At 37.7% G+C, this 22181-nt stretch overlaps 1 protein-coding gene across 1 annotated transcript in view; it reads right to left on the bottom strand.

The window, feature by feature from the left end:
- Positions 1–1063: 1063 nt before the first annotated feature.
- Positions 1064–22181, bottom strand: part of LOC127079386 (uncharacterized) — a 28745-nt gene continuing 7627 nt past the window's right edge. Inside the window, exon 2 of the mRNA XM_051019768.1 lies at positions 1064–1123. Coding sequence (XP_050875725.1) covers positions 1064–1123 — 60 coding nt within the window. The remainder of the gene's footprint in view (positions 1124–22181) is intronic.

The following is a 22181-nucleotide window of genomic DNA, read 5'->3' as shown; positions in this document are numbered from 1 at the left end:
TAAAATGATGCAAATCATTCACCAAATGCAGCATGATCAGCACGACTATGCCTTCAGGACCGAACAAAACATGTATGGCTTGATCGATGAAATGGCAACACTGACAATGCGTGTGGAAGATCTCCAGAACTATACGCCACTTCACCAGCCAGGGAACGGTGGACGTCCACGTATATGTGGCAGAAGGCATCAGTAGCAAAATAAACCATGTTCTACCTTTCTTTCCTATCTTACGTCATTGCATTGGGGATAATGCAAGATTTAAGTATGGGGGGGGAAGCTTTACCGTTTTTTATTTACCACTTTCTAGTTAGATTTATATTATTGCTATTTCTTTTTGTTATTTTATAATTTTATGGTTATTTTAATTTTTGTTAAAGTGTCAGTCGAGTTAAATATCAATGTGTTGTCGAGTCTTTATGTGTGGTTTCCGTTGTTTACTAATTCTCCTGTTTACTTGAGCCATACAAATTTTTTGCAAAAATCTAGACTTAGAAATACAGTGCATCTTTTGAAAATTTTGAACTATAAATCAAACTGAGGTTGAATTGTAGAGATTTGGAAAAGCTTTATAAGATCGGTATCGCTTTAACACCTTAAATCTCCCAAGTATTAGATCGATTTGAGTACTTGTCATGCCATAGCCTTAAATTCTATCCTTTAATATTTCCTTAAGTAGTTTTTCTAGCAGTCAGCATCATCCTAAGCACATACTACGCAAGAAGTCGATGCAAATAAGTGTATGATTTTCAGGCTTAAAAGAAGAAAAGATTACAAAATGTATGAAAAACGTTGTTCCCTCTAAGTTAGGTGACCCTCACCCGGTCATATAGCCCAACAGTATAACCATCTTCAAATGTTATTTGAGCCAAAGTGCAAAAAGAAAAAGAAATAAATAAATAATGATGAGATCATAGTCACTAACAGACTATCTTGCTATGAATGTGAAAGGATAACGGGCTTAATGTGATTGCGCCAGAATGAAAAAGGATAAAAAGAAGGTTTAGTAAGGTAGGCTTGGGCATGACAACATGATTCGGGTTGGCTTGTATAGGAGGGAGACTTATGGTTGCAACATTGCAACTTTGTGTTCTAACGATACCCTTAGTGTGGAAGTGAGTACCTGTTAATACAAATTTGAACCAAAGTAAAGTTTATGGACTAAAATGAGTATCTGAATGCAACTGTGTTTTCTATGAGTCTTGATAATGTATGCTGCAAATATTTTACAAAACTTTTTATTCATGTACGCGGCATTTGCTTGAGGACAAGCAAAGGTTTAAGTATGCGGGAGTTTGATAACGTGAAAACGTATCGTACTTTTGGCTCTATATGCACTGCTTTTTACTCGATTGACACTATTTATTACACAGTATTTTATGTTTATCTGCACGTATTTATCGATTAAAAGGTTTATCGCAAGAAAAATGGGAAATAGCAAAAAGTAAAGAAAAAGGCAAGAAAAGAGAAGGAACTGAGGTTTCCAATGGGATAATGGGCCACCAAAGAAAATGGGCTTGTGGCGCCCATTACCCAAAGGATGTGGCGCCCGCCATATTGGGCCAAAAGGAAGGTGGCTCCCGCCACCAACCCTTGAAAAGTGGTGGGCGGTTACTACAAGAGTGGCGTTTGCCACTCATCATGGAATTAGGGTTGTGGCAACCGCCACAACCGAGTCTCCCCACTTTTCCTACTTTTTCTCCACCCTTTTAACCACGATTTCCACTACTCTTGCTACAATTGAGAAATGTGAAAAGTATATAAAAAGGGGACCATTCAGACTCGTTGGCTCTCTCTGTCTTCTTCCGAGTTTTTAGTTTACTCTCTCTTTTTCCAGTTTTTAGTTTATGCTTAATTATTTTCAGCACTATTTTTCTTTGAGTTTTCTAGGCAGTTTCTTACCATTGTAAAAGTGATAGTTTCTCCATATCGGGGACTATTACGGATCATTGTTTTTTATGCATTTGGGATTCAATTGTAAGAGATATTCATTGCCAAAGCCTGCCGGAATTATTTAATCGAAGATTCAAGATTCAATTCCAGTTCCTAAATTACCATCCAGGTTTATTATTGTTTACTGTTTTAGTTATTTATGCCTTACTGTATGATTAATTCCCTAATTGCCATGTCCGTCACCGGATCTATGTCCGGCTAAACCCTTAGGGATCGGTATGTAAAGACCGTCGAAACGACGGGATTCAATAAATAATTGGTGTTAGTTTTTATAAAAACTTATATTTCCGGTTTTAGTTTCTTATTTTAATCAAACTGTTTTTCGTACGAGAGTAAAAAACAAACTAAGGTTACGGTCAATTAAAACGAGAGTTTGAGATTTTAACCAGATAGCTGAAACTAGGCATTGATCCTAAATATAGCGAGAGCGCTTTAGGATTAATTAGACTTTATCTATATTCAAAAATTACTTTTAAATTCAAAATGAGACCGCGAGAGCCAAGCATTCTAGTTTAGGAGTATGGTCAGAGTCAATAAAACGAGAGTGTGAGGCTAAGTCCTTTCTATAAGTAATTTCTACTGAAGAATATTTTAACCAATAAGATTACACCAACTATCTATTGAATCCCCGAGGTTTGATGTATTACATACCGATATCCCCTATATCTTATATCTTATATCTTTATCTTTATTCTATTCTATAATTATTTCTCTCCATCCCTCCAATCTTAGAACAATCATTCTTCTTAGATTTACATAGTAACCTCAGACCACTATACGTACGATTATTAGTCCTTGTGGATTCGATAATCTTTAAAACTATGTGATAGGACTGTGCATTTGCACTCACGATTCACATTGACTTACCAAAGTCGCGATCACTAATCAACTAACAACTAAAATTTAATTTCAAGCCATTTACTTTTATGCACTTTAATTTTGAGTCTTTATTCATTTGTGATTATTCATACCATTTAACTTGTTTACTTTAGTGTCATTTTCACTTTGCTCATTTAAGCCATATCTTGTGATTATATTGAGTTTGTATATACTTGTTTATGTTTGTGGCCTTTTGACCTTAATGTACATAATAACAACAAAAACCCTAAAAGACATTTTGTGTGGACTGTTGGTTGGCTCTGAGACTTTGGACTTAGAATTAGGCAGCATTCCCTATGCAAAAGGACTTGGCCAATGCCAACTTTTATGAAACCAAGTGTTTGTGATTTGAAACTTCACCTGAAGCAAATATTGTGATCCCATTTGACATCATCTGCTACATGGTCTTTTGGAGCTGTTACTTTGAACCTGTGCCTAGTGCCTGTCTTTGAGTTCATCTAATGCATGGGAAATTATGAAGAAGATCATGAAGTTGTTAAGCTTGGATGTGGCTATCTTTATTTGATGCCTTGATCTTCATCTTACTATTTGTGTATTGATATTGCTTGATTCTAACGTCCAAGGGAGATTTGGGTTTCTATATGACATTCTTGTCTATTGGATTGCAGCCCATTGGTCAGATCTTTTCAACTCTTAAATTTTAAATTTTCGCTTAGGATTAGTCTCTTCATATCCTCCCCACTTATTTAATTTCAAATCTCTCCCCCCTTTTAAATCTTCTTTGTTTGTGTTTTTCTAAACTTAGACCTATTGCAAATTAGAAACTTTGGCCTTATGCCATTGCATTTTTAAGCTCGTTTTTCTTAATCAAACTTGTAAATAGACTTAACTATACTTGACTTAAAATTTCAAAAAGACAAAAAGAACTAACACTCATTCAAGCCTTTTTAGGCCTTTGGTGCTTTTGTTAAACTTGAAATTTTGTTAAAAGAAATGCACTTATTTTGAAATTGTTACCACGAACTACGAGGTTTTGATCCCTCATTTTATGTTGGTACGTATGCACAAGTCCGAAGGTCTTGTCAAACACAAAAAAATATAATTAATGAATTTTTTTCTCATCTCTCCACTCTATTTATTGCAAACATCATTTTATACAAAAACACATATGCACACAAAAAAGGGCTCCCTAGGAGTACCTAGGACAATTTAGATGCTAACACCTTCCCTTTGTGTAACAAACCCTCTTACCTGTAATCTCTGGCATTTTATTAGTTTTGATTTGAAAACTTCTTATCTTTGGGTTTTGTTCGTACTTTTCCCTTTTTCCTTGGAAACAATAAAAGCGTGGTGGCGACTCTGGTTTAATTGACGTCTAGCTTATCCATAGCTTGATGGTCATGAATTTACTGCTACAAGATGACCGTTTGAAAGGCGTGAAACGTTTGGTTTCGGTTTGTAGAAGAAGTTTGTAATTGATTCTCAAGAGAGGGTTTTGTTTTCCTTTTCAAATTTTTGAGCGGCGATTTTTTTAGGCTTCATCCAGGATTTTGGAAGGATTAGCGCGACTAGGCAAGGAGGTTTTGTTTCGGCGTTTGGTGAGCGACCACGTTTTCTGAAGAACGGTCATTAGGGTTTATTTTTTGTTTTCTTATGTTAATGGCCGAGTTGGGTCGGATCCGACCCGATCCTCCGCTCCAAGCCCATTTGTCCGTTTAAATAGTTTCCTTATTTGTATTAGTGAGTGCGTTTATTTCCTAACTAGTCACCCATGGCCGAGTGGTTGAGGCATTTGTTGCTTCCCATTAGGCCATGATCTCGATCCTTGGTATTAGCAAATTCTAAGGTCACTTGTTTTATTTTTTTATAATTGTCATTCTATTGATTTTCTTTTTATAACTTTTTATGATTTATTTTAACCATTTTTGTACCCTTTTGATTTAATCCATGTACCTGCTGGAGTTCAAGAACATAATTATGCAGGATTGTTTCAGAATGTCATAATGTCATGGCATCTGATAATATGTACCTGCTGGAGTTTAAATGGAAAACATAATTATGCAGGATTATTTCAGGATGTCATACACAATGTCATGGCATCTGATATGTATGTACCTACTGGAAATTATAAAAGGAATTATGGAATTATGCAGGATTGTTCCAGGATGTCAGACCTGATGTCATGACTGTTGGTGTAAGCCCTAGAGGCCAATACTTTGGTACTTGTATCGAATTATTTATTAATAATAAAAGGCTTTTTCTTTATTATGTTTGTTTAATAAAGTCCCTAGAATAGCTAGTCCGTTTAATGTATCAAGTATGACTTAATCATGAGATCACATTAAACATAAGGACACTATTCTTAAAGTATCTGTAGTCAAGCTTTATTGTGAAGTGGGATAATATTAAATCATTAAGACTATTATGTTTGTAGACTGATGATCACATCTCATGGATCATGGATAAAGAGTTATCAAGTCTTGAACATAGGTATGAATATTATAAGTAATATTTATACTGGATTGACCCGCTATGAGAATACTATATAGAAAGTTATGCAAAGTGTCTTAAGTTATTCTCATGGTGATAATGGTGTATACCATTCTTCGACCTGAAACCACTATGGACCCTAGATGTAGAGTCGAGTGCTTTATTGCTGATCCAACGTTGTCCGTAACTGGATAACCATAAAGACAATTGATGGGTACTCCACGAAGCATGCTGAGGGACATGAGTGACCTAGATGGAATTTGCCCATCGTGCGTAACGGGATAAATGTCTATGGGCCCAATATTGAACTGGACAAGGATGACATGGTCTATGCCTTGTGTTCAATATAGACATAAGGGCAAAAGGGTAATTATACACATAAGTATTATCACAGAAGGACTTGTCAGATCACATGACATTTTCGTGTCTTGGGTAGCAGTGATGTGTTGCTAGATACCGCTCATTATTTATCATATTAAATACGTGATTTAATATAATTGCCAACGCCGCGAAAACCTATAGGGTCACACACAAAGGACGGATTGATGAGAGATAGAGTAATTAAGGAATACTGTAATGCACGGTTACCTTAAGTGAATTATAGAACATCGTAAGGTACGGTGTACTTAAGTAGAATACGAAATATGGTAAGGTACCACACACTTAAGTGATTTTGGCATATTATAAGATATGGGCCTATACACTTAAGTGGGCTTTTTAGCTTGAAGCTCACACAAGTGGTTCTATAAATAGAACCCTTGGGTAGAAGCATTATCACTCTAATTGGAATTTCGTTTCCCTCTCTCTCTCTCACTCAAAGCCTTCATTCGTAGCAGCTAGCACTGAGATTGAAGGAATCTGTTCGTGTGGACTGAGTAGAGACATTGTCATCGTTCAACGTTCGTGATCGCCACAAGAGGCAACGATTCTATCACTGATCATGCCCATTCGTAAGGATGACTATATGGAGAAAATTTTTAAGTTTTGTTGCGCCTTGGATGGCAATTCTCCTTCAATGACATCCTGTACACAAAACATTCAGTGTGAATGTCTGGTGTTTTGTGATTGCATAATTAATGGCAATCTATGTATGATTGAAGATCTGATTTGCAGGCGCATTCAATCATGGATTACAACTTGATTTACTTATTTTCCAAGGAGATCTAACCATCTTTTATGAAAAGATTTAATTGGAAAATAGATTTAGGGTTTTCAAGATGTCCAAGCCCATCTGAAAGCTTCTATAAAAAGGGACTTAGAAAACCTGTTTTACAACGCAACCAATACTGAGCGAAATATAGAGAGAGAGCTAGGGTTTGTGTCTTGTTTAGTCGTAAGACTTGTAAGCCATTCAAGTCATCTTTTGATGATTGAATTGGACTGATTTGTGGTTGTAATTTGTCACTGTAAAGCTGTTAAGCAAGAGTGTGTGTCTACTTGATCAAAGCTGTGAAGCAAGATCAAGTGTGTGTCTACTTGATCAAAGTTGTGAAGCAAGATCAAGTGTGTGTCTTCTTGATTGAAACTGTGAAGTAAAATCAAGACTGTGTTATTGAAAAGTGTTTTCTTTTCTCAAGGGATTGTTGTTTAAGATCACAGGTGTGATTGTAGGGAAGTGAGTGGTTTCTCATATCTAAGAGTGCTTAGGTAGAAATTGCACGGGTAGAGATTAGGTGAGAAAGACTGTAACTTGTTGAAGTGTACGGAGAGTCTTTGAACTGATTCTATTTTAGTGAATTTCCTTCCTGGCTTGGTAGCCCCCAGACATAAGTGAGTTGCACCGAACTGGGTTAACAATTGCTTGTGTCTTTTGCTTTACCATTCTGTATCTTTATCCTGTTTGTGTTCTCAGATATTAGTGTCGTGACATTACCTTCGACATCTTATATCTGATACCAGAATTTCAATTGGTATCAGAGCAGGCATCCTGCTCTGGTTCTGGGTGAGATCTAGGGACAATACTTTCTGGTACAATGAAGAGAGATGGAGGATCTGTTCACAGGCCACCAATTTTGGATGGTTCTAACTATGACTATTGGAAACCTTGAATGGTAGCCTTTCTAAAATCTCTTGATAACAAGGCTTGGAAGGCTGTATTAACAGGCTGGGTACATCCTGTAATTACTAAAGAAGGAGAAGCCACAACTGATAAGAAACCTGAAGAACAATGGTCCAAGGAGGAGGATGATCTAGCCCTTGGAAATTCTAAAGCATTGAATGCAATATTCAATGGAGTAGACAAGAATATTTTCAGGTTAGTAAACAATTGCGGAGTGGCTAAAGATGCTTGGGACATTCTCAAGACCACTCATGAAGGAACCTCTAGAGTAAAGATGTCTAGACTACAGTTGCTCACCTCCAAGTTTGAAAATTTAAGGATGAAAAAAGATGAAAATATTCATGAATTTCATATGAGTATCCTTGAAATTGCTAATGCCTCAGGAGCCCTGGGAGAGAAGATGTCAGATGAAAAACTGGTAAGAAAAATACTCAGGTCACTCCCTAAGAGATTTGCTATGAAGGTGACTGCCATAGAAGAGTCTCAAGACATCTCCCACATGAGGGTTGATGAGCTAATTGGTTCCCTTCAAACATTTGAGATGGGATTAAATGATGGTTCTGAAAAGAAAACCAAAAGCATGACCTTCATGTCAAACACAGAAGAGGAAAATAATCAGGATGGTGATGAAGATTTAGCCAATGAAGTTGCAATGCTGGGAAGACAGTTCAACAAACTGTTGAAAAATATGGATATAAGATCTAAGGCAAATGTCAAAAACATCTCATCTGACATCAGTAAATCCAACAATGCTGGAAGAAGAGCAAGATCAGATGATAAGCCCAAAGAAGGAAAAGAGGTACAGTTCTATGAATGTGATGGGTATGGACACATCAGGACTGAATGTGGAACCTACCTCAAGAAGCTGAAGATGAGTCTTGTTGCCACTTGGTCTGATGAGAGTGAAACAGAGGAAGCTGCAAATCTTGTGACTGCATTGACAGGAATATGGGGATTTGATGAAGACTCAAGTGATGATGAAGTAACCTTTGAAGAGTTAGCCTCTACCTACAAAAAGTTGTGTCACAAAAGTGTAGAGTTGTGCAAACAGGTTGAAATCCAGAAGAAGGAAATAACTCAACTTGAGAATGAGAAGGTAGAATACTTGGAAACCATCTCCAAATTACAAACAGAAGAAGTGGTTCTGAATGCCAAGCTAGATGAAAATCAACAAGCTGAAAGCCAGAAGATAGTACAGTTGGAGAGTGAGAAGGCAGACCATGTGAAAACCATCTCCAAGTTGAAAACTGAAGCTATGTTCTTAAATTCTAAACTAGAAGAGATGACCAAGTATGTGAGGCTGTTAAGCAATGGATCTGACTCCTTAGACAAGATTCTCCAAACTGGACAAATAACAGGAGACAAATCTGGCATTGGGTATAATGATTCTAAGCCTAAGAGCAGTTACACTGGTTGCAAACCTCAAGCCAAACCTAAGTGCATTCATAATAAAAGTAAACCTGTGATGTCACATCATATGTCATAACATCAAAGGAGAAGACAGCAGAAAGGGAAACACCAAAGATGGAGATGTCATTACTGTTGGAAATTTGGTCACCTGAAGCCCTTCTGCTGTAAACTGTATGGTTATCCTACCCCTGTTCATCATCAGACTCACTATCAACCCAGACCCAAACAACACAAGCCTATTAACAAAAAGCAATGGGTTCCTAAGACTAATGTTACAAGTCTAATAGCTCACATTCCCCTCAGAGTCTTAGCCAAAGAAGAGTGTTATTTTGATAGTGGATGTTCTAGACACATGACTGGAAACATAGACTTGATAACTGATCTTCATCCTCATGCCATAAGCTATGTCACCTTTGGTGATGGAGCAAAGGGTGAAATTAAGGGGATAGGCAAGCTTGATTGTCCTAGAGTCCCTAAACTTGACAATATCCTACTGGTTAAGGGCTTGACTGCAAATCTAATAAGCATCAGTCAACTATGTGATCAAGGTCTGAATGTTAACTTAACCAAAACTGAATGTCTAATTTCTAACAAAGACAGTGAAGTGATTATGAAAGGAATCAGGACCAAAGACAATTGTTACATGTGGAGCTCTCAAATTGATTATTCCTCACAGTGTACCTATGTCAAAGAAGAAGGGATGAAGATGAGTATAGCTACTAGAGGAACTCTCAAGAGTGATGAAAGACAAGTCTGTGGGAAATGTTAGACAAGGATGTCACACCAGAAGCTCAGACTTAACCTCACTTTCAAAGGAGAAAAGGTCATGACAGCCCAAATAGCTGAGAGGTTAAATCAAATAGGTGGACATGTGACTAGTCATATGCAGTCTGAAATTGGAGAGAGCTTTGTTGGAACTGGGCCACAAGGGACTATGTGTCTATCTCAAATCAAAAGTGCCAAGAACAATGTGGAGAAGATTGGGATGGAGAGTGAAAGGATACCTGCTCCTACACATTTGAAAGATGAAAATGGTGTTTATGATGAATATATATCAGATGGAAGCAGCTGTTCTCAATTGGGTTGGATGAAACTACTGATAATTGTATACAATGTCACACACGATGTCATGACATTATATTATGACAACCTGAATGCTGCAACTATGTCCAAAAATCATATTCAGCACAGTTGGACCAAGTACATTATTTGTTGTCATCACTCCATTAGAAAATTTGTGGAAGACAAATTCATAGTTCTAAAGCATGAAATGCAACTAGCTGACAAGGTTGCAAGGGATTTGGATGATATTCAATTTGAATATGTAAGAGGGAAATTAGGGATTTGGACTCTTGTGAAATTATGGCAATTAAAGTGGAAAGGAAAAGGAAATAAAAATAATGTATGCCCACTTAAAAGAAAGAGCCTCATTAATGATAAATCATTCCCTAGCATTGGAAATAGTATCTATGCCATTTGCACACGCTACCTAAACACAACCATTTCCATCTCCATCCAACTTCTCAGAGAAACTCTGCTAGGGCAAAGAAATTTCTTTCAAAAGTTCAATAACATGTCTCAACATCCATCATCATCTGGTTTAAAACCCTCTCATCATACAAGAATTCCCTCCATGGAGTTTCTAGATGAAGACGTGCTGGACTTTACTCCTCTTTGTGTGATACCAAGTGACGCCCCAGGCCCCTCTTCCATGGCTGGAAGTAAGCAAGGTAATATCCCTGATAAATCTCCTCTTCCAAATGACATGCATTATGCTGATCGCGCCATTAGGAACCTAGTTACTAGGATTCTAAGTGAAGGGCATGCAGTCAAGGGTGTTTCTACCCCTCTGTCCAGAAGGGACCCCTCACCTGAGGAGGAACCCCAAGCTGAGAAAGATGATGACTCATCTAGATCAGAAAAGGAAGTGACAGTTGAGGGACTATGTTCTCTAGGTAAAACCCTACCTAGCAAGAAACCAGCAAATATGTCTCATGAAACTGCTGAGAATATTATTGACCTGGAGGAAGAAAGTTATGAAGAAGAGGATGACACTTTGGTCCATCTTGTAAAACCAAGTGTAGCTAAGAAGCTGAGGACTAGAAAAGGGAAGAGTGTGGCTGAAATAAGAACAGCAAGAAGAGTGAAAAAGGTTGTTGGTGTAGGACCCTCCAAATCTTGGAGTAAAGTTGAGGTTAGGAAAAGGAAAGAAAGAGAGAGTTTTGACTCTGATGAGGATGTCGAAAACGATGTCCCAGACATCTCCCCTGCAAAAAGGCAGGCTGTTAAGAAGTCTCCAGGAAAAGTTATTGTTGTGCACTTAGACAATATCTCCTTTCATTTAGAAGATGGTGCTGCAAAATGGAAGTTTGTCATTCAGAGGAGGAGAGCTATTGAAAGAGAGCTTGGAAAAGAGGCTGTTGAGATAAAGGAAGTGATGGATTTGATCAAAAATGTTGGACTGATGAAGACTGTGGTTGCTCTGCCCCAGTGATATGAGGGGTTAGTAAAAGTGTTTATTGTGAATATCCTTGAGGATATTTATGAAAAGAGCAGCGGGGAGTTCTGCAAGGTTTTTGTAAGGGGTAAATGTGTGAGATTCTCACCAACCATTATCAACAAGTTCCTAGGAAGAGGAACTGATGGAGGAGTGGATTTAGAGACTACAGACAATGAGGTCTGTAGGACTATTACAGTTTGCCAAGTTAAGGAATGGCCTAGTAGGAATCACCTATCAGCTTGCAAGCTAACTGTCAAATATGCCATCTTGCACAAGATTGGTTCAGCTAACTGGGTGCCCACTAATCATATCTCTACCATCTCCATTGGTCTTAGAAGAATCATTCATGCAATTGGAACCAGGATTAACTATGATTTTGGAAGGTTTATGTTTGACCAAATTATCAGACATGCCTCCACAAATGCTGTGAAGTTGCCCATTGCCTTCCCATCCATTATTTGTGGTATTATCTTGAGTCAACAACCAGGCATTCTTAATACAAGTGACATGCCAAGCAGAAGAAAATCCCCTATATCCATTCATTATAAGTTGTTTGAGGGAAGTCATGTCAATGATGTTGTCATGACATCTGCCAGAAATGAGCTTGCATCTCAAGGGAGGTTAATTGATCAATTAAAAGATACCTGCAAGGAACTGGATAATGGTATAAGGATAGCCAAGGCAAGAAAATAAGCTTTGGAAGTTCTTATTAGGAGCCTAGAAAAGGAAGAAATGGAGAAGGATGGTGAAGATTCAGATGCCAATACCTCATGAGAGAGGTCAAAAGCTCAATCCAGTGGCAGCTCTGAAAGCTCTGAAGGCTCTGAAGGTGAAGGTGATACTTCTTCCTCTGATTAATGGTCCCTCCTTTTGTGTTGAAGACTGGTATGAAGATTATGGTGAAGACTGTGTGAAGTGTGATGTGGTGAGGATTGTTCTTGGTGTGGCTGTTGTGGCTGATGTTATGGAAGTTGTTCCCCCAGATGTGTTGATGCTGAAGTTTTTACTGTTTTTTTAAATATGTGTAATTTGTGGCAGTCCTCATTGATGCATGTTTGTAATATTTTGGGCTCTTAATGAGTTCCATGGATTTGTTCATTATCTCAGCTATCACAGTTGTGTATGATGATGGTTTGTATCTCCTGAACAATTATGTTTTAACATTTTTAATGTTATAACATCTGATCTGACATTCTCTGCTAGGCTAATTGACATTTATTTTGTCTAATTGGTCACCTTTGGTCAATTTTGACTAAAAAGGGGGAGAAGTGTTGATGTGGAAGCAGTTGAAGTTGTGGAGCTGTGAGGAGATGTATGTAGTTGAACAGATGGAAAGCTATTATTGAAGGAGATGTGCTTGTTGTAAAACAGAATGTTGTTCTGCTTACAGATGTCAAAGGGGATGTCTGATGTGATGCACAAGTGTTGATGTTGAAGCAGATGTCAGAATGACAGTCTGATTGTTACAGGTGTTGTGGTTACAGGTGCTGTTATTATCAAAGAAGATGTTTGTTATGTGCACAGATTTATGGGGAGAAGGAGTACCCTTGTGCATTTGTGTGTCTTACTAGTTGCACCCATAACTAGTAATTCTGTTTGTGTTGCACAAATTTAGGGGGAGGAGAAGTACCTTTGTGCATGTGTGTATTACTAGTAGCTATAGCTAGTAATTGTGTTGCTTCTGCTGCTGTTTAAACTGTTGTTTAACTGCTGATAGTTTTCTTGTGAACAAAAAGGACAAATATATGTTTTAGCCAAAATTTGCCAAAAGGGGAGTTTGTTGGTTCTAAGTGTTGGCAGTAATTTTGGTAAAACAAAGAGTGTTCACAAGATGTTATGTGTGATGTCTTAACATGAGATATCCTATGTACCTGCTGGAGTTCAAGAACATAATTATGCAGGATTGTTTTAGAATGTCATAATGTCACGGCATCTGATAATATGTACCTGCTGGTGTTTAAACGGAAAACATAATTATGCAGGATTGTTTCAGGATGTCATACACAATGTCATGGCATCTGATATGTATGTACCTGCTGGAAATTATAAAAGGAATTATGGAATTATGTAGGATTGTTCCAGGATGTCATACCCGATGTCATGACATCTTGTACACAGAACATTCAGTGTGAATGTCTGGTGTTTTGTGATTGCACAATTAATGGCAATCTATGTATGATTGGAGATATGATTTGCATGCATATTCAATCATGGATTACAACCTGATTTACTTATTTTCCAAGGAGATCTAACCAGCTGTTATGAAAAGATTTAATTGGAAAATAGATTTAGGGTTTTCAAGATGTCCAAGCCCAGCTGAAAGCTTCTATAAAAAGGGACTTAGAAAACCTATTTTACAACACAACTAATACTGAGCAAAATATATAGAGAGCTAGGGTTTGTGTCTTGTTTAGTCGTGAGACTTGTATGCCATTCAAGTCATCTTTTGATGATTGAATTGGACTGATTTATGGTTGTAATTTGTTACTCTAAAGCTGTTAAGCAAGACTGTGTGTCTACTTGATCAAAGCTGTGAAGCAAGATCAAGTGTGTGTCTACTTGATCAAAGCTGTGAAGCAAGATCAAGTGTGTGTCTTCTTGATTGAAACTGTGAAGTAAAATCAAGACTGTGTTATTGAAAAGTGTTTTCTTTTCTCAAGGGATTGTTGTTTAAGATCACAGGTGTGATTGTAGGGAAGTGAATGGGTTCTCATATCTAAGAGTGCTTAGGTAGAAATTGCACGGGTAGAGATTCGGTGAGAAAGACTGTAACTTGTTGAAGTGTACGGAGAGTCTTTGAACTGATTCTATTTTAGTGAATTTCCTTCCTGGCTTGGTAGCCCCCAGACGTAGGTGAGTTGCACCGAACTGGGTTAAGAATTGCTTGTGTCTTTATCCTGTTTGTGTTCTCAGATATTAGTGTCGTGACATTACCTTCGACATCTTATATTTGATACCAGAATTTCATAATTAGGTTAAGAGCTTAGACATGGTTTCAATACACATAAGAAACTCAATACATCACAAAGACATCATATCAAAGCACACTCAAAGATTCAGACAAGTAATGATCAAAACCAAATCCTAGTCATGCTCCTAAAGGTAAATGAACTTTAAGCAAGTATAGATGAACTAGGATTATGGAAAAAATGGTATCAAACCACATAATTCATAAGTAGATTACATATTAAACTCAACATACAAGTCACTCAAACATCATGAATGAATCACAAAAACTATGTTCAAAGATAGGCCAACAAGCACACAAGTTCAAAGAAGCTTAAGCAAAAAGTAATCAAACAATGAATGCACACACATGACATCAAGGGATGTGTGAATTGTGCAATAATTTAACTCAAGATGAGGTTCAAGAGCAACAAGAGAAGTCATCCAAACTTCACACACAAATCAAAGTCAAGTAACTTGGTAAATAAGTAAAGATATATCCTAGAAAAGGAATCCTTTATCAAAATTCAACAAGATAAACAAAGATCAAAATAGGGGTACTTATAGGCCATGGAAAAATATCAAAGTCTTATTCAAATAATCGAATACAACCTTCAAACTTCAAGAGGTATCAACAAGCAAACAAACTCAAAGTTCATGTACAACTAGCAAGCCAAGAGGTGGACATCATCCAGGTAAGGAGTCATTTGTCCAATCAAAGTAAATGAGCAATGTAAAATGAAGTTGAGACATAAATAAATGAAATGGGAAAAACATCACACTACAAAAATATGTATCCCAAGCTCCTAAGAGCTTCATCGTCCACTAAACTCAAAACTAGGTCAAGAAAAGAAGAATTTAGCTCCTAATGTGTCATCATGATGAAGTGGAAATGGAATATCATTCAAAGAACCATAGGATCAAGGTATAAGGATACCAAGACCAAATAAGTCAAAATAAAAAACAAGAAAAATCAAATCCACTTGGACCCATAGTGAAGGAGAATTGCGATCCAAAACGCAGCGGAATTTAAAATTTCTCCTTTAATGATCCTTACGAATGGGCATGATCAGTGATAGAATCGTTACCTCTTGTGACGATCACGAACGTTGAACGATGACAACGCCTCTACTCAGTCCACATGAACGGATTCCTTCAATCTCAGTGCTAGCTGCTATGAATGAAGGCTTTGAGTGTGAGAGAGAGAGAGAGAAACGAAATTGCAAGAGTGACAATGCTTCTACCCAAGTGGTTTTATTTATAGAACCACTTGTGTGGGCTGCAAGCTAAAAAGCCCACTCAAGTGTATATGGCCCATATCTTATAATATGCCAAAATCACTTAAGTGTGTGGTACCTTACCATATTTCGTATTCTACTTAAGTACACCGTACCTTACGATGTTCTATAATTCACTTAAGGGAACCGTACATTACAGTATTCCTTAATTACTCTATCTCTCATCAATTCGTCCTTTGTGTGTGACCCTATAGGTTTTCGCGGCATTGGTAATTATATTAAATCACGTATTTAACATAATAAACAATGAGCGGTATCTAGCAACACATCACTGCTACCCAAGACACGAAAATATCATGTGATCTGACAAATCCTTCTGTGATAATAATTATGTGTATAATTACCCTTTTGCCCTTATGTCTATATTGAACACAAGGCATAGACCGTGTCATCCTTGTCCAGTTCAATATTGGGCCCATAGACATTTATCCTGTTATGCAGGATGGGCAAATTCCATCTAGGTCACTCATGTCCCTTAGCATGCTTCGTGGAGTACCCATCAACTGTCTTTATAGTTATCCAGTTACGGACAATGTTTGATCAGCAATAAAGCACTCGACTCTACATCTAGGGTCCATAGTGGTTTCAGGTCGAAGAGTGGTATACACCATTATCACCATGAGAATAACTTATGACACTTTGCATAACTTTCTATATAGTATTCTCATAGCGGGTCAATCCAGTATAAATATTACTCATAATATTCATACATATGTTTGAGACTTGATAACTTCTTATCCATGATCCATGAGATGTGATCATCAGTCTATAAACATAATAGTCTTCATGCTTTAATGTTATCCCACTTTACAATAAATCTCGACTACGGATACTTTAAGAATAGTGTCCTTATGTTTAATGTGATCTCATGATTAAGTCATACTTGATACATTGAACGGACTATCTATTCCAGGGACTTTATTAAACAAACATAATAAAGAAAAAGCCTTTTATTATTAATAAACAATTCGATACAAGTACCAAAAGTATTGGCCTCTAGGGCTTACACCAACAATCTCCCACTAGCACTAGAGCCAATCAGGCATACCCCTAATGCCCATAGATCTAGTATGGCCATCATGCTTCTGCTGCGCAAGAGGCTTTGTCAGTGGGTCAGCAATATTGTCAAGTGTAAGTACTCTACATATTTTCACATCTCCTCTATCTATTATTTCTCGAATAAGGTGATAACGCCTAAGTATGTGTTTGGATCGTTGGTGAGATCTAGGCTCCTTAGCTTGTGCGATAGCACCATTGTTATCACAATAGAGACCAATGGGATCCACAATGCTAGGAACTATGTCAAGTTCACTAATGAACTTTTTGATCCAAACAGCTTCCTTTGTTGTACTTGAGTCAGCAACATACTCGGCCTCAGTTGTAGAATCAACAATTGTATCTTGCTTTGAACTTTTCCAGCTCACAGCGCCACCGTTTAAGCAAAACACATAACCAAATTATGATCTAAAGTCATCCTTATCTGTCTGGAAGCTAGCATCGGTGTATCCAATTACAACCAACTCTTCCTGACCTCCATATATCAAGAATGAGTCCTTAGTCCTTCTCAAATACTTAAGGATATTCTTGACAGCTACCCAATGGGCATCACCAGGATCAGATTGGTACCTACTCGTTGCACTTAAAGCATACGAGACATCTGGTCGAGTACATAACATGGCATACATGATAGATCCTATTGCATATGCATATGGAATCTTATTCATGTGATCCCTTTCTTCCTTAGTTGAAGGGGATTGTGTTTTTGATAGACACAGGCCATGTTGCATAGGTATGAATCCTTTCTTGGAATCATGCATGTTAAAGCGTCTCAGCACTTTGTCTATGTACGTACTCTGACTTAGGCCAAGCAGTTTTTGTGATCTATCTCTATAGATTCTGATTCCTAATATATAGGTTGCTTCACCTAGGTCCTTCATAGAAAAGCATTTCCCCAACCAAGACTTTACTTGTTACAGGGTAGGGACATTGTTTCCAATGAGTAATATGTCATCTACATATAATACCAGGAACATGATCATGCTCCCACTAACCTTCTTGTAGACACAAGGCTCATCTTCGTTCTTGATGAATCCATATTGTTTTACTGTTTCATCAAAACGAATATTCTAGCTTCTGGAAGCTTGCTTCAATCCATAGATTGACCTTTGTAACTTACATATCTTTTGGGCTTCTTCTGGTATGTCAAATCCTTCAGGATGTGTCATGTACACGTCCTCAAGAAGATTCCCACTAAGGAAAGCAGTTTTGACATCCATCTTCCATATTTCATAATCATGATATGCAGCGATAGCAAGTAAAATCCGAACAGATTTAAGCATTGCAATTGGTGAAAAGGTTTCATCATAGTCAACCCCATGAATTTGTTTATATCCTTTTGCAACCAGTCTTGCCTTATAGGTATGTACCTTACCATCCATGTGAGTCTTATTTTTAAAGACCCACTTGCATCCTATAGGGTTAACTCCTATAGGAGGCTCTACCAAGGTCCAAACTTGGTTTGTGTACATGGAATCCATTTCAGATTTCATGGCTTCTAGCCACTTCTCAGACTCAGGACCAGTTATGGCCTCTTGGTAGGTCACAGGATCATCTTGATCCATGAGTAATACATCACCTTGATCATTTATGAGATATCCATATCTCTCAGGTAGGTGACGTATCCTGCTTGACCTACGCTGGTCTTGTTCTACTTGAGCAGGTTGCTCCTCCACAACTACTTGTGTTTCCTGATCTAATTCCTCCATAGGTGTATCGATGCTTTGTGATTCTTGAATTTCTTCAAGCTCTACTTTCCTCCCACTGATTCCTTTGGAAATAAAATCCTTTTCTAGGAAAACTCCAGTTCGAGCGACAAACACTTTGCCCTCAGAAGGATTGTAGAAGTAATACCCTCTTGTTTCTTTAGGATACCCCACAAATAAGCATTTGTCAAATTTGGGCTCAAGCTTAGTTGAAATTTTTCGTTTCACATAAACTTCGCAACCCCAAATCTTCATGTAAGACATATGTGGTTTCTTACCACTCCATATCTCATATGGTGTCTTGTCAACCTTTTTGGATGGAACACGGTTAAGTGTGTAAGCTGCTGTCAATAGTGTATGTCCCCAAAAGGAGTTTGGAAGATCGGCGTGACTCATCATGGATCGGACCATGTCTAACAGGGTTCGATTTCTTCTCTTAGATACACCATTCCATTGGGGTGTTCCAGGAGGAGTAAGTTGGGCTAGGATCCCACACTCTTTCAGATGGTCATCAAACTCTAGGCTTAAATACTCACCACCTCGATCTGATCGAAGAGTTTTAATATTCTTACCTAGTTGGTTTTGTACTTCATTCTTGAATTCCTTGAACTTTTCAAAGGACTCTGATTTGTGTTTTATTAAATACACATAACCATATCTACTAAAATCATCAGTAAATGTGATGAAGTACTGAAAACCTCCTCTTGCTGGTATGTTCAATGGTCCACATACATCAGTATGTATGAGGGCCAAAAGATCATCAGCTCTTTCACCTTTTTCCAATGAATGGAGATTTTGTCATCTTCCAAGTACTTTGGGCAGTTTCTCTTCCAGTGTCCGATCTTACCGCAATGGAAGCAGGTGCCTGCCTTTGTTATGCATCCACTAGGCTTCAAAGCAGCAACAGTGGGTCTGGGTTTGGCAACTTCCTTGCCCTTCCCTTTATCACCCTGCTTGGTGGGCCTTTTGTTCTGTCTCTTTCCATTTCTGATCATCAGAATGGACTTCCTTTTTGTCTTCAGATTCTGCTCAGCAGTTCTTAACATGGCTAGCAGTTCAGGAAGAGATTTGTCCATATCATTTATATTGAAATTTAGGACAAATTGACTGAATCCATATGGCAACGATTGTCAGATCAAATCAGTCGCAAGTTCATTTCCGAGGGGAAAACCCAATCTCTCAAGGTTTTCCACGTACCCAATCATCTTGAGCACATGGAGAGTTACAGGGGCTCCCTCAGCTAACTTGCCTTGAAAAAGGGATTTTGAAACTTCAAAACTTCTCATGCCTTGATTGCTCTTGATAGAGCATCTTCAGGTGTTCGATCATATCGAACACGGCCATGTTCTCATGTTGCTTTTGCAATTCTGAGTTCATGGTAGCTAGCATGAGACAAGCAGTTTCATTGGCATCATCGACATGCTTCTTATAAGCATCTCTTTCTGCCTTAGGCGCAGAACTAGGAGGTTCCTCTTCAGGAACAAGTTTCTCCAAGACATACAGCTTTCTATTATGTTTGAGGACAATCCTCAGGTTTCGGTGTCAATCCAGAAAATTTGTCCCAGACAATTTTTCCTTGTCAAGGATTGATCACAAAATGTTTGTTAGAGGTGTTTTGTTAAGATTAATGAAAATATAAGTATCATTGACATATTTAATTAGGCCTTTAATTAAATATGCTCCCACTATTTTACTCAAAACAAATGACCCTCACCATTTGATTCGGAAAATTCCGTTGGAAGATTTTCTAGTGGGTCGAGATCCATATTTCACTTCGTTTTAAGTCCGCGTAGGCGGATTACACAAAACTAGGTTATTTAGGTAGGAACTTCTTCCAATTGTATCTCATACAACTCTCGAAATTTCAGTTGGGTGAAGAACTCCTTATTCCAATCCATCATATGGATCATTCCCAACTCTTGCTTCTAAACATATATAATATTATTATAATTAAGTTTGACCTATCGTTTTAGCAGTTGGATATTACAATTATCCCATCGCACCTTACTAATATAGAACATGCACCTCGCGTAGGCGAAACCTACATTATCCGATACTAGTCTTGATGAGTGCTAAAACTTGGAAAGCAAACATATATAATATTATTATAATTTGTTTAGTTAAGTTTGACTCATTGTTTTAGCAGTTGGATATTACAATTATCCCATCGCACCTTACTGATATAGAACATGTACCTCGCATAGGCGAAACCTACATTATCTGATACTAGTCTTGATGAGTGCTAAAACTTGGAAAGCATAAACTTAATATTTTAATTTGAGGGAATTGTAATTATTCTGATCTCACCGGCTTATTTATCATATAAATCGCCTCTCACATGCATCATCATACATCAACATACATACACATGCATCAACATACATAATGAAACAGTTATGGCCCCTAGCGCAATTGTTCTCCCAAGCCAATGAGAGAACCTAAGCTAACCTAATAACGATCTAAGCTTCTCCAAGCAAGATCTTCAAGGTTGTCCTCCTTTGGCACTGACTTCTTTGCTTTCTTCATAACATTACATTACATAAAGAAACTCGTTTTACATACGAGGGAGTGAGATGAGAAAAGAAGTTACATTGAGAGATTAAAAGAGAGGCACGACACGCATGTCGTATTTTAAAACCCAAAACAAAATAAAGGAAAACTAAGGCCATAACCGATCACCACAAGACAATAATAAACACATTATTATTATTATTAATTCTTTTAATTAATTAAAATCAAATTAAATTTCGACGACCGATCACACTACGCAGAGTTAGCCGGGGTCCGTTGCCCGGTCAGCGGGAACGGGTGTATTTTGCCTTGCGTTAACCGGTTAACCAAATGCGCTAACCGGTTAACACTGTTGAAAAACTGTTAGAAAATTGTATTCCGTCTTGCATTAACCGGTTAACCAAATAAGTTAACCGGTTAACACTGTTTGAAAATCTGTTAGAAAGAAGTATTTCATCTTGCGTTAACCGGTTAACCAAATACGTTAACTGGTTAACACTGTTTGAAAATATGTTAGAAAGCACAACTCTTGTGCAGTCACAACCCTAATCGCATAACTCTTTGGCGACACAACCCTTGTGTCGTCACTAACCTTAATGCACCAATTTCAGACCGTCAAACACATCTCGATTGTTGATTCAGTATGATTGATTAACACGTCATTGCTTCACCATACTAATGTCGGATCAAGAAGAAAACGACCATTGATCGCTCAAAGGAAAACAACCCTTAAGTGTTTGAATGAATGAAATAGGGACAGTATATCATATATACCGTATTTTGCATCAGGATTACTTATATCATATATATAACTTGACCGGTCTCGATTTAATTACTCGTTTATTCTTTGATTCATTCTGTCTTTAATTGTATTATTACAGGAAAAAAAACAGTTATTAGATTCATGGTTTCGTAAGTGGCTCTAATACCACTGAAGGAGAATTGCGATCCAAAACGCAGCGGAATTTAAAATTTTTCCTTTAATGATCCTTACAAATGGGCATTATCAATGATAGAATCGTTACCTCTTGTGGCGATCACGAACGTTGAACGATGACAACGCCTCTACTCAGTCCACACGAACAGATTCCTTTAATCTCAGTGTTAGCTGCTATGAATGAAGGCTTTGAGTGAGAGAGAGAGAGAGAAATGAAATTGCAAGAGTGACAATGCTTCTACCCAAGTGGTTCTATTTATAGAACCACTTATGTGGGCTGCAAGCTAAAAAGCCCACTCAAGTGTATATGACCCATATCTTATAATATGCCAAAATTACTTAAGTGTGTGGTACCTTACCATATTTTGTATTCTACTTAAGTACACCGTACCTTACGATGTTCTATAATTCACTTAAGGGAACCGTACATTACAGTATTCCTTAATTACTCTATCTCTCATCAATCCGTCCTTTG

The sequence above is a fragment of the Lathyrus oleraceus genome, chromosome 5 (assembly GCF_024323335.1).
Source record: "Lathyrus oleraceus cultivar Zhongwan6 chromosome 5, CAAS_Psat_ZW6_1.0, whole genome shotgun sequence".
In the NCBI taxonomy this organism is placed as follows: Eukaryota; Viridiplantae; Streptophyta; class Magnoliopsida; order Fabales; family Fabaceae; genus Lathyrus; species Lathyrus oleraceus.
Note: the sequence above shows the minus strand (reverse complement) of the source record. Positions and strands in the feature narration are given on the sequence as shown.